The sequence below is a fragment of the Protopterus annectens genome, chromosome 7.part1 (genome assembly GCF_019279795.1).
Source record: "Protopterus annectens isolate FY-2018-M chromosome 7.part1, PAN1.0, whole genome shotgun sequence".
Classification (NCBI taxonomy): domain Eukaryota; kingdom Metazoa; phylum Chordata; order Ceratodontiformes; family Protopteridae; genus Protopterus; species Protopterus annectens.
The window spans coordinates 353,708,192-353,722,128 of NC_056740.1; the positions used below are offsets into that span (position 1 = coordinate 353,708,192).

A 13,937-nucleotide genomic window follows, 5' to 3' on the forward strand; every position below is an offset into this window, starting at 1 on the left:
ACAACTGGATGTGCTCCATAGACCTTCAGGATGCGTACTACCATATCAAAATGGACAGGCGCTCAAGAAGGTTTCTCCGCGTCCGGCTGGGAGCCAGTCACTACCAATTCAGAGCCCTGCCCTTTGGTCTCACCATAGCCCCCAAGGTGTTCACCAAATGCATGGCAGTGGTTACGGCTCACCTGAGACGGCGAGGATTCCAGGTGTTTCCATATCTAGACGACTGGCTCCTTACTGCTTCCACCAGGCATCAGCTACTACGAGCCAGGGATTATACCATCCAAACTTGCTTAGAACTAGGCATCTCAATAAATTTTGAAAAGTCTGTATTGTCGCCTTGTCAGTCTATAACCTTTATAGGCGCAAGATTAGATACAAGAGATCTGTCTACAAGACTTCCTCTAGACAGTGTGTCGACATTCACTGACATGTGCAGATCTTGCTACAGTGCAACAGAATTCAGGCCATATTTGTACTAAAAACCTTGGGTCTCATGGCAGCAGCAATCATACTAATCCCCCTGGCTCGTTTCCACATGCGGATTCTTCAGTGGATGCTGTTTACCCAATGGTCCTTTCAACAACTTCCGATGTCTCACAAGATTATAATCACTCAATCATGCAAAGACCACCTGGCTTGGTGGATGGTCTCCCCTCCAGTTCTCCAGGGCAGACCGTTTGTTCTTCCTTCTCCTGTTGCCATGGTGACCACGGATGCCTCCCTGATCGGGTGTGGGGGGGCATTTTCAGGGCAGGACTGTCCAGGGCACTTGACAACCTCAAGAGTACCACTTGCACATAAACGTCTTGGAGATGAGTGATGCTTTTAGTGTTGCAAGCTCTTCAGGACTCTCTACCCACCGGGACGATTGCGATTCAAACAGACAATATGTCTGTAGTATGGTTCATCAACAAGCAGGGTTGAACCAAGTCCTATCCCTTATGTCGAGAAGCACTCAGACTCTGGCAGTGGGCGATCTCCTCCCAGCGGTTTCTGATGGCAACGCACATTCCCGGAAAGTCCAACGTCATAGCGGACAGGCTAAGCAGAGCTATTCTCATGCCTCACGAGTGGTCTCTCAACCAGTCAGTAGCAGACAAAATCTTCCGCAGATGGGGTCGACCTTGCTGCGACCTTTTCGCAACCCCTCTCAACAGCAAGTGTGACGACTTCTTCACTCTCTTCCCCCTCCCTGGACACTCCCCCAGAGACGCTCTAGTTCACGATTGGCCCCAGGGGACTCCTCTATGCTTTTCCACCCTTTCCCCTAATACCCAAACTAATTCAGAAAGCAACCGCTTTGTGCTCCAGGATGATCCTCATTGCCCCTTACTGGCCTCGACAAATTTGGTTCCCGTTCCTGCATCGTCACCTACTGGAGCAGCCTTGGAATCTGGACCCAGTGCCAGACCTCTTGGTCCATCAGTCGGGCGGGCTGCACCAATCCCTTCAGTCTCTCAACCTCACGGCTTGGTTGCTCCACTTCCAGCCTTAGCCAGGCTTCCACATATTTCTCAGCCGGTGCGTGAAATCATCCTTTCTTCGCACAAATCTACCACCAGGAAGACTTATGCCAGTAAGTGGAAACGTTTCTCTTTCTGGGCAGAGGCTAGAAATATAGACCCCTCTACAGCCTCTGTCCTTCACTTTCTTGACTTTTTAGCAGAACTTTTTCAAGCTGGTTCTTCATCTGCCACTATTGGGGTCCAATTAGCTGCTATCGCAAATTTCCACGCTGGCCTTTCAGAAACCAGCATCATGTCCCACAAACTTTGCAAGGCCTTTCTTAAGGGAACTATTTTGCTTAGGCCCCCGGTCAGAGATCCCGCCTCCATGGGACTTAAACTTGATATTAGCTTCATTGATTCTTCCCCCTTTTGAACCTGCGGTTTCCTGTTCCTTAAAATTGCTCTCCTGGAAGACTCTCTTTTTAGTAGCCATCACTTCAGCTAGGAGAGTTTCGGAACTTCAAGCCCTCTGTATTCGTCCTCCTTACCTTGTGTTTCATAAGGATAGAGTTTCACTCAGGACTAATCCTTCGTTTCTACCCAAGGTACCTTCCGAAACAAACCTGAATCAGGCTATTGATATACCTGTATTTTTTCCTGACTATTCGAACAGAGCTGAACAAAAGTTGCACCATTTGGATGTTCATAGGCAATTACGTTTTTATTTGGACAGGACTAAGCAAACAAGAAAATCAGACCAACTCTTCCTGTCCTATGCTGAGGGCAAACAAGGCCTGTCAGTTTCCAAAGTAACCTTATCCAGGTGGTTGTCCTCTATTATTACTTTGATTTATCAGCTCAGACACAAAAAACTCCATACTAAGCCTAAAGGTCATTCCACCAGAGCCTTATCTACTTCGGTAGCCTTTCAGGCTAGACTACCAATGGAATCCATTTGTGCTGCAGCCACATGGGCCACTCCTCACACTTTTATTTCATATTATAAATTGGATTTGGCTTCTAGGAGCAGAGCTGATTTTGGTTCCACTGTGCTCAAGAGTCTGTTCCGATGAGCCACCCAGGACTAAGGTGCTAGGGACGCTGTCCCAACCAGCAAGAATGAAGGCGAGAGAGACAACTTAACATTAAGAAGTTATGTACCTACCATAACATTCCATGTTAGTTGTCATCTTCTCGCCTTCTTTCTTGCGTCCCACCCTCCATCCCCCTAGCCTGGACGGACCGAGAAGAGTCCCTTTTGAAGCCTGTTTCCTCTGGCTAAATCTTATTTAGGTTATGTCCTCTTCTGTTTTAGTACTGCAGGTAAACCTGGTAGTTTGGACGGGTGTCCTTAGATAAATTTCTATGGTGTTAGCTCTACCAAATGAGATCTGGGTATCTAGCGCCTAGCATTTTGGGATATGGGGAGGCCTCGAGCCAGTAAATAGCTCTCAAGCTTTAGTAAATGGCCAAGGATCGTCTCCGAACCCAACCAGCAAGAAAGAAGGCGAGAAGATGACAACTAACATGGAACGTTATGGTAGGTACATAACTTCTTATTTCTGGTATTTTCCAACCAGACATCTCACAAGAAATATCTCGGGATTTTAGGTTTCATGTCCACAGAATTCTCTTGATTCCTTTGGCCAGACTTCTTAAAGATAATTTAGTGGTTCATCAGATCAGTTTGGACACTACACCATCACCCCCTATCATTCCAAATCCCAGTGCTGTTTTTTGTAAACAGGGAGTTAATGTGGCAGGTGAATTAGTTGCTTCAATCCAGGTCTCTTTTTTTTCTTCCTTCCCCCTACTCAGTCTGTAACCACAGATGTGTCAGACTTTGCTTGGGGAGTGGCAGTCAAGAGGGTGTAAGTTCTGGGTTTGTGGAACAAGCAGGACAAAAAGCACATAACTTTCAAGGAAATTATGGCAGTAATAAATGCTCAGATCTCTGAATCATCTTTGGATTGCAGGCCCTGTACTTGTAATCACAGATAATACCACAGTGATGTGCATAAACACACTGCGGTATCCAAATCTTATCCCCTTAGCAGACTAGCTACGGTGGCGTAGAACTAACAGTGCAGTACAGTCTGACTCTCCAAGCTAATTAAATTCTGTCAAAGGAAAGTGTTTATAGTAGACAAGATGAGCAAGTCCAGGATAGATTTCCATAAATGGAGTTGATCCAGCTGTGGGGAACGTCTCAAGTACATCTGTTTGCCTCTGTTCACAAGAGACAGAGATTCTGCTCCAGGACTAATTTTGCAAATGCAAAGACAAATGCGTTTTCATTCCTGTAGACAGTGATGTTCCTGTATGCCTTTCCCACCAATTCCTTGGATATTCAGGGCTAAGGACGATTCTAGAAAGATATTGTTAACTCTTTTTTTGGATGAGGCAGCAGTGGTTCTCCCTTCTCAAATTGGCCAAAGGCAAGTAACAGAAGCTTCCTCATAAGATGAGTATTATACTAATGAACTCTTGATTACACGAGTTGATTTTGGAGACACTGAATGTTTAGTACAATGGATATTAATGAAGAAAACAGAATAAAAGGTTTATCAGTAAGATTATTGATTTGTTTGTTTAACATTTGTTTACCGGGGAAAGTCCAACTGGGACAGAGCCCATTTTTAGCAGAGGCCCTGAGAGAAATGCTCCACATGCAAGTCTTTGGAATATAGGGGAAAACTGGAGCACCAGGAGGAAACCCACACGAATGCAGGGAGGACATGGAGACTCCACACAGAAGGCACTCCAGCAGAGAATCGAACCAGAGAACCTCTTGCTGTGAGGTGACCGTGCTAACCACTGCACCACTGTGCCTTAATTATATTTATTGCAAAGATGAATGGAAGGTTTGTTTTAGAAAAGGAAGATAAAGAAAGAAAAGACATTAAATTAACTATTTCGTGAAGATGGAGAAAAGTTGAGAGAATAAATGGTAATGAAAGTTGTACTGTATCAGTAAACTTTAAACAAGAAGCAATTAGCAGTAGTTGGTATGTTAAAAAAAGAGAAATGTGAATCAAATGCTGTTAAACAAGTTACGTCAGAGGAATTAGAAATAGGTTTTATGAGAGAAAAAAACATTTGCATCAGGTTTAGATGATTTAGGTCAGCGGTGCACAACATCCGGCCCAGGGGCCAAATCCGGCCTTCCATGCAACTCCATCTGGCCCCCAGAGAGTAACCAAAAAATTAAAAAAAAAGTGAAAAAATACTATGCCTTACTCAAGTCATGCAAACTTTCCAGCACAGACTTATTTAGCTAATTGGCTGCAGTTGCGCACACCTCTAATTTTAGCCGTGAAGTAACTATTCTTTCTTGTTTATAACTTCGTCTGTAAACAGTAGTAACTTTCTGCCAGAGTTTGTAATAAGTCATGGCTGCAAGCCAGAATAAAGTTAAATGCAAAGTTGATGTAGAAAACAGACAATTTCATGACTACTGTCTTAAGTAAAAATGCCAGTCACCTGTACTTATTAACTCGTAACGACTTGCTATGTTTTGAGGTGGCCCACAGATGCATTAAGAATTTGTATAATGGCCCTCCCCACAAAAAGGTTGTGCACCACTGATTTAGGTTATAGATTTTATAAACTAATAGGGATCAGAAAAATGTTTTTGAAAGTATTAAACTGATGGAAAAAGGAAGGCATTTTACAGAGAAATATTTGTGAGAGTTATAAAACTTATTTGGGAAAAAGGAGATGAAGCAAAATTGAAAAAAATGGATGGCGAAGTGAAAGTATACTAGTTAACAGTAAATATTAAAATATAAAAATTTATAAATGCCTTAGGGCAGATAGCCTAGTATAAACCTATGAACCTATACCCCGGGAATCATATCTGTGTCACTGCTGGACAGAGAGGGCAAAAAAACACATGGGCACAGTTTTTTTTCATTAATGGGCACAGTATATTTTTTATATAATAAGAGGTGGCCACAAAGAAAAAGGCTAGGCTTATTAAAAAATAAGGAGAGTATAGCCTAAATATAAACTAGTATGAACCTATGAACAGTGGTGCCCGATGAGTAATATTTTGTACTCTTTAGTAGTAAGTGCAATAACTGAAAATATTTGTGAAAAATTGTGGGCAGGAGAATATGTATATAAAAATAAGGTTGGAATGCCACATGTATTATGCTAATGATACAATATTGATTGCAAAAAAAAGAGAGAGAGACGTGTATGATGGAATTAATAAAGGAGGTGAACATTCAATTGAAATACATAAGTTTGTGTACTACCAAAAAAGCTTTGGTAAAATTAAGTGTTTGTATTTGCTTTTATAGGCTGAATAAACAGTATTAGGAATACATTTTGGAAAATGACTGTTTTTAAAAAAAAAAAAAAAACCCAAGGAACTTGTTGCAAGAGATGCTAAGTATAGTATAATTCTGGAACTTTTTACATTGACATATCGAAAAAAATATTTCTTCATCTTACTTTTAAAAGAAATTAATTTTATTGGGGTGACTTTTGCTTTTCTGAGTTATTTGGCAAGAATACTGATACAAGCACTATTTACATTCATTTTGGGATCCAGGTTGATCATATTAAAATAAGGAGTTCTGTAATTACATCTTTTAATAAAGTGGAAGAGAGAGGCTTAAATGTAATAAATCACGCACACTAATTTCAGTGCATTCTACTTGATATTGAAAATTATGAAGGTTGGTAAATAGTATACTGATTATAAATCAATGTACTATTTTCCCTATAATTAATAAGGTATCAGTAAATATGGGTAAATTAGTCTTTTTAAAAGAATTATATCAACGGAAGTGGGAGAGGTATAGGAATATCAAAAGAAAATATGAAAGTGGAAAATTCGTAGAAGGGAGTATGGCCTAAATAGGAGACTATGGTATGAGTTGATAATGGAAAAAGTGCTATTGTTGAGCCATGGAAAGATTTATCAACAGTTTGTGTTTTTATGATCTTTGCAAAACTTGAGAGGTTATGGAGTTAAGTTGGTTAATTGATGGTATTACATATGGTAAATATGGATACAGGTAAAATTTGATATAGGTGGTATTAGGGTGACGAGAATGAAAATGATTAAAATACTCACTGTAATTTGGAAAACTAGAGGTAAATTATTTAACAATGATTGGAATGAAGTGTAGTTTAGAAGGATAGTAAGATTTTGGTTAAGACAGAAAGTGTGGGTAGATGAAAAAATAAAAATTTGTTTTTACTGTTCTGTAATTTCTGGTTTAATTTACATTGTGGTGGCACGCCTAGGAATGCTACATCCCCCTTATGTTGCACTGCGACACCAGTAATAGAAAATTAATCTAGTCACCATTTCATCTTCCAGCAACAAAGAAAAGTGTGCTACCTGTTGAGTCTCTGTCACTTGCCAAAGGGGTGAACATTTGGCCTGTATTCTTGTATTCTGATGGAGATGCTACTTTAGAAATGGACAAACAAGTTTGTTTGAATGGTGTGGGGTGTAGGTTAAAGGTGAAGGCAAGTATTTTGTCGGTCAGTTAGGGGCTACTAGTCTTGCAAAAGAGGAATGTAGTTTGGAAATTGTAAAACATGCTTTTGTAGACATTTTCCTGCTTCTGTTGAAGTTGTTGTTTGTCGTTTGGCTTTTTCCCAGTAAGGGGTCGCCACAGCGGAACTCCGGTCCACTAATGATTGGTAGATTTTTGCAAAACACCGAGGTGCCAGCTCGACGCCCAACCTTCAACGAAAGCACACCCATTTACGCACACATGTCTTACGAGTGCTACCCAACCGCGGGGAAGACATGCAGACTCCGCACAGAAGGCACTCCCAAGCCAAGCTGAGAATCGAATGGGAGAACTTCTTGCTGTGAGGTAACAACGCTACCGCTGTACCACCACGGAGTACTTCCTGCTTCTGCTTCTGTTGAAGTAATTGCTTTAAAATGAAATTACTTCTTTAAAATGAAAGGTAAGGCTTATACCTATTACAGAAAGTCTTTGGGAGGGGACTTGTGCTGTCTTGTAGTAGCTGATTAATTAATAGGGTACTGGACTAACCTGTCTCTCCAGCAGAAGTGTTTTCTGTGGAATTGGACTTTAGTGTGTTGTTTTTCTTTCGGCTTTATCCGGTTAGGGGTCGCCACAGCAGAACTCCGGTCCGCTAATGATTGGCAGTGGATTTTTTTTTACAGGTGCCGAGGTGCCAGTTCGATGCCCAACCTTCAACGAAAGCACGCCCATTCTACGCATGTCTTTCGAATGCCACTCGACCGCAGGGAGGACATGCAGACTCCGCACAAAAGGCGCTGCAGCCAAGAATCGAACAGGAGAACCTTTTGCTGTGAGTCAACAACACTACCGCTGCACCACCGCAGTGTGTGATGTGACTAATTTAGTCTTTGATAGATTGCCAGAATTGTAGTTTGTAAATGGTTCATGCCCGTTTCTTTGATAAAGCAATTTTGTGGAATTAATAGCCATTTTTACTGCCTTTTCTGAGTTCCATGTTATTTTGCTGTTTGTTCACTATCCAGTCCGTGCTTGCTTTCCTTGCTTCATGAATTTATTGGGTTCTTTGGTAAGCCAGCAGCATACGTGTCCCCTAAGTTATGTTAAAGGCTGTGGGGAACAGATGTTCTTTGTACAATGTTTATCTGAGTCCCAAACGGGGCTGTGCTTTATCTTCACTGGTTTCTTGTGTGTGTGTGTGGGGGATGGCGGCAGCAGTCTATTGCAGACGATAGATTGTTATGGTTTGATTCCTTTCTGAGATGGGTCTTCCTATGAATTTTTGGGGAGGATTTTTTTTTACTATTTTGAATGATCAGTACAATATTACTAAGCCATGATCACGAAGGTATTGAAGAACCTGGGCAGTAGTGGGTACATTGTTTAAGTATTTGATTCAAAAGGGCTTTTACCTATGTTTGGTTAGGTCTTCTGGGATGCCTAACCTGTTGCTGTATGCAAGACTGAGATTTCTATTAACCTGTCAACTATGATGATAGATTGAAAACAGCTACATAAGTTTGGTTTGCCTTTTCTTTTCAGACCCTCTTCTTTTTGATCTTGAGTTGCAGGTTGTCACAGTAGCCATATCAGTGTTATGCCTTGACGTGCGAGTGTGAGTGTATGCAATGTAAATCATCTGTGTGTAGAGGTATATATCTATCACACACCTCTCAACTGTCCAGATTTTCCCCTCATATTTTTGACCTGTTCCTCATAACATTGGTGATTTTCTGGTAAATCATTGAGGATTAAAATCACAAAATAGTGACCAATACTTGAGTTTCAGGGTTCATATCCTTAAGAAAATGCATGCTAATACAATTCCTGTTATAAGAGCAGTATTTAAAATCTGTCGCTATTTTGAACCGTTGTCCCCCCATTGTTTTAGGCTTTGTCCAGATTTCTTTCACTAACAGTTTGAGAAGTATGCACACAGTGTCTGTGTGTGTGTGTGTGTGTGTGTGTGTGTGTGTGTGTGTGTATACATACACATACAGATGTGTATGACAAGCACACATGCACATACAAACACAGGTGTGTGTCTGTATGTGCTGTATATTTTATATAGTTTTGCTCATATGCGAACTCTACAGCAAGTGAAACATCAATGTTGTGATTGTGGTATGTATTCAAACATACAGCACGTACATTTCATTATTTTTCTTTTTTCGTAAGTCTGTTATCTTTTTTCCCCTAAATGATTGCATGTCTCAGAGCTGTAAATCCCATACAGTTTTTTTTGAACTCTTTGTAATAACTGACTTTACTGCAGTTAGTTTTTTTTAGCCTGAAAAGAAGCTTAATTGTAAATATTTAATTTAAAGTTTTTCTTTTTCTGTTAGAGCACTTTCTTTTAAAGAGTGGAGGGGACTGCACTTTTATCCATCAGTTCATAGAGTGCCAGAGTGAGTACAGAGAATTCTTTTTCTTTCCTTCCTTTCTTTATGTAGGTTTAAATTTAATTTTTAGGTACTCAGTTTTTTATATTAATGATCCCTATGTCCTTAATTCTCATAGAAAGTTAGCATTTTTTGAGGAAAATGTACATTTATCACTATCTAATAAAAATGATAATTTTATGGAGTATAGTTTTACAGTGTTGTGTATCTCAGCTGTATATATTTTTTGGCAGTTCAGAAAAGCATTTTGGCATTGGCATGGATTTTCTTTTTTACAGAATTAATTGTATTTAAGTATTGCAGCATGTTTTCCCTTAAATATTTCAGCTTAAAGTTTCATAAAAACTGGTTGCAAACCACATATTAGTCTTTATTTAGAATCTCGAATATGTTTAAACATTACATATATATGTATGTTTGTGTCCAAAAAACTATTACATATATACTTGTCAAAAATGCCAATGTAGTTTCTAACACTATTTTGCACATTTTAGCTCTATTGTGTTATCATTTTAAAGAAATATTGAACACATTTGCTGTTATGCTGTCTATATATCGATATTAAAAGGGTTCAGTGGGCTCATTGTGTATTCTGTCTTATATTTGGTGTGGTTGTGTTTTATATTGAGGTAGACCTCCATTGGATAATTAAGAGGCATCAACTGACTTGACTTTTCTAGTGTAGTTTGCTTTGAGTAAACTTTGTCTTGAAACATTGAACTAAACTAAATGTTAGCATACTCTTGCATCTGTAAATGTGTGCATCTCTCTCTCATGTACGTATGTGTGTGTGTATATATATATATATGTATATATATATATATATATATATATATATATATATATATGTATATATATATATATATATATATATATATATGTATATAATATTATATTTATATATGTATGTGTGCATCTATTCACCTTGGTTGTGCCTGCAAATGGTCCAGTGAGATCAGTGCACTACCCCAGAAAACAAATATAAGTAAATACATTCTTGCATAAATCTTTGAGCAATTTGCAAGGCATAGACTTTAACCAGGTATTATAGTAGCAACAAAAAGACCATTCAGGACAGGACAGAATTACTGGAAGAAAAAAAAAAATTTGTCTTACCAGAAGAAAAAATAGGCAATATAATAAGCTCCATTTACAGGAGTTGATAGAATAATGCTCAGTAAGTCTTTCTGGAAGGGTTGTAGAACTCGGACTCTACCTCCCTTCCAGACATCCATCCACCACCACCACATGCCTGCATTTACTCCTCAGCAATTTCCTTACTGCATAGTGTTTTATTGAGTAGCACCAGGACTCAGAAATGTCCATCCTGTGTTGTGGACTGAAGTCTGCTAGACAACATTTTAACTCCTGCATACCATAATTCAGAATTAGAAAAGCGCTTAAAAGAAATGGAAAACCAACCAAAGTGAAGCATTTAGCACTTACATTGTTTAGTAGAAAAGAACTTCAGAATAAGTTTAAGAACTTCATAATAAATTTTAGTACAGTAAACATCCATTAAATAAGAGAAGACAACATCAAATGTAATAAAAAATACATAAACCTGTAAAGGCCAATAACTTATATAAAAAACATGTAATCAGTAAATTGTAAAATTATACTTGCATGTTCTGAAAGTATTTAATATTAATACTTTGATTTAAACTCAGTGGCTTGTCAGCATCTTTGATTTCAAGCAAAATATAATCACCAACAAAAGGACCACTCTGACACAATAATAATTAATTAAACTTTTTAAAGTCATTATACATCCATGAGTGTTCTGCTAGTGCATTAAAATATCCATGTTGATGGCTAGCCTCTGTTCACTAATGTGCAAGTGTTTGTGTTGTTTTGCCCACGTAAAAACTCACACGAGCAACAGGTAGTTAAATAAACAGCAAACTCACCATTAGAATAAAATGTAGCATGACTGTGGAGCTGTTTACCCAGGTGCCTCAAGAATGCTATGTCCTGGATTAATCCAACAATATAGTTTACAGTTAAACATGAATAAGTTCCCAGAGGAATAATCATATTAAGTACTACTTTTTTCCAAGTTAATCTCCCATCTCCTGTGAATGAGTCAGTAGTGAGAGAAGTACCATATATGCCCTCATCAGTTCAGAAAATGTAGTCATCAAAGATCACGCTGTGCAAACGGATGGAAAGTCAGCATTAGTTGTTGAGTTCTCAGTAGTAGTCTATTAAAAAAGTTATTAGAAGTAATCAAAAAATTCTAGAAATGCAGGAAGGAGTCCAACCTAGATTTGTACACAAATGTAATCTATTTTAAAAACTCTGATTGAAAGAACTATAACAAATAAATTATTTCAAATAGAACTGTGGGTACTTTTCTCTGTGGCAATTGCAAGTACTATAAAGATATGAATAATAGTCCATACATTACAGTACACAATTATGAGAGACCCATTGGGTTAAACAATCATTGTGATTGCAACAGCATATTTATTTATTGTGCAAACTGAGAAATGGTACAGTTTTTTGTGGATAAAACAAGATGATTAACGCATGGTGTATGATCATGTATATGCTTTTAAGAATGCTTTGTTTAGATACACTGTTGTGTTCAGATTTTGGAAAATTGTAGTTTTGTACAATTTTGTAAAGGATAAACATTGAGGTGATTTTGAAAATATTCTTGAAATTATGGTGGTGTGTTGGCAATTAAAATTGAAAATCAACCACTCTGCCAGTATAAAAGACAATAATATGCATTTTTTAAGAGAACAGCTAATTTGTAACTTGGTAAACTGTTTTGAAAAAAGTGGTTGGGTGTTCAACTTATTTGACCAAGAGCAGTAATAATATAAAAAGCAGCATTTTTAAGTTTTATTTTGATGAAACGTTTCCTGCAATAAATGTGAAAGGACTACATTTTCTTGTCTTTTGTGGTCTGTGATTCTTAACTTGGTGTTTTATACAGTTTTCACTTTGAATATTGCCGTTAAGAAGTATGTTACGAAGGAGAATTTTTAAGGTTGTCACTGCTATACTGATGATACTGTTACACTTTTCGTTTCCTTGTAATTCTTTATCGATGATGAATTTCTTAATGAATTATTTGAATTGCCATCATTACTGGTCGACATGTAATTGACTCAAACTCAGTATCTCTAATGCAGTTGCACTTGTGGTCCATGACACACTTGTGGACTTCGGTATTCAAACTTCTTCATGTTTATTTTATGGAGAAGATTAGCTTGAGTCTGTGTCAAAGGTGCATGCTTTCAGAGTAATCCTAGATGATAAATTGGCAATAATAAAATAGGAGTATTCTTGGGATATTGCAATCCTTAAATCCATCATTCTACCCGAGAAACCTGTCTCTGATAAATTGGCTTTTTGTTTTGATTCTTGTGAGTCTTATTCAGGGTGTCACTGTAACTGTAACAGCAAGTCATACTTCACCATTATCTTCAGCTAGTAAACTGTTATTTCTTACCCACTAAGTGCAATTAAAGTGAAGCAGTGTACAGTATGTATTTAAAAACAAAAAAGGCATTACAGAGTAATGAATGGATATTAGACTAGCACTCAGAATACACGTTACAATGTGTAGCAGACAATAGATAAAAACAAAGCTGCCATTATACCATTAGCTAACAGTGTCACAAAGTGATGCCCCATATAATCATTGGAAAGCTCCAGAGTGTCCCAGCAAAGAAATCATCCCTGGTCGTAAACAAAATCCAAGACTACCCAACCAGACAGTGCTTAGTCCAGTATCACTTGTCATTATGAAGTATCAAAGGACGAAAATTTGTCATCTCGAAAAACATACAAGCTTAGCAACAACAAATTATTTATGTTTCAATTGGTAGATCAATAATCCGTATCACTCCAGATTAAAACAAAAAAGGCACATAATGTTCAACGTAAATGCCAAGGGCAAAAAATGTGGGGCTACCAGGCAGTGTTCCAACATCATAACATTCAGAATGTGTAGAGTTTATAGTGTGGCAGATCAAATCAGTCTGTGAGAAAACCAAGAACACTCATGATAAAATGGTGCCAAGATTTGCAACTTATGGTCTGGGCTGCCACTACAACAGAGCAAGAAATTAGCCAAAATGAAAAGAAGTTATAAATCAAATACCTAAAATCCAAGCCAAAAATAGCATAATGTATGCTCTGGAGTTTTCATCTGTAGAATTGTTTACTGCTTCCCTTGCAAAAAAGTATTTCTTTCTAGAGTTGCATTCCCAATGTATGTTGCAGGATACAACATATTGTGCAGTTTGCATGCGAGATGCACTTTTTTTGCATTTTCCAGGTTGCTGGCCAGTAGTGAGAGTTTTTTTTTTTATTTCATTCCATATGTTTTACTCCCAGTACTGGGAATTACATGCATCTTGTTTCCTGTAACCATAGCTCTCAACATTCTATTTCCTAAATGAGGAACACTGCCTGTCATAATGTGGAACAAATGAGCAAAATGTGGAACACCTTCAAACAGCTTACTAACAGCTTCAACTAGAAAGCTCACAGGATATTTAAAATATGCTACTTTATACTGAACAAAAATTTCTTATGATTCATTAGTATGATTCGTTACTGTTTACCATGGATATCAGTTAAAA

At 38.1% G+C, this 13,937-nt stretch overlaps 1 protein-coding gene across 6 annotated transcripts in view; it reads left to right on the plus strand.

The window, feature by feature from the left end:
• The window catches only part of LOC122807767 (sarcolemma associated protein), a 2,306,558-nt gene that overhangs the window by 1,257,931 nt on the left and 1,034,690 nt on the right, over nt 1-13,937 (plus strand). For 4 of the 6 annotated variants that reach the window (XM_044078786.1, XM_044078776.1, XM_044078778.1 and 1 more), the window contains one exon: nt 9,277-9,339. The exons of the other annotated variants lie outside the window; for them this stretch is intronic. In XM_044078786.1, the coding sequence (XP_043934721.1) occupies nt 9,277-9,339 (63 nt within the window). The remainder of the gene's footprint in view (nt 1-9,276; nt 9,340-13,937) is intronic. 6 annotated transcript variants of the gene reach the window in all.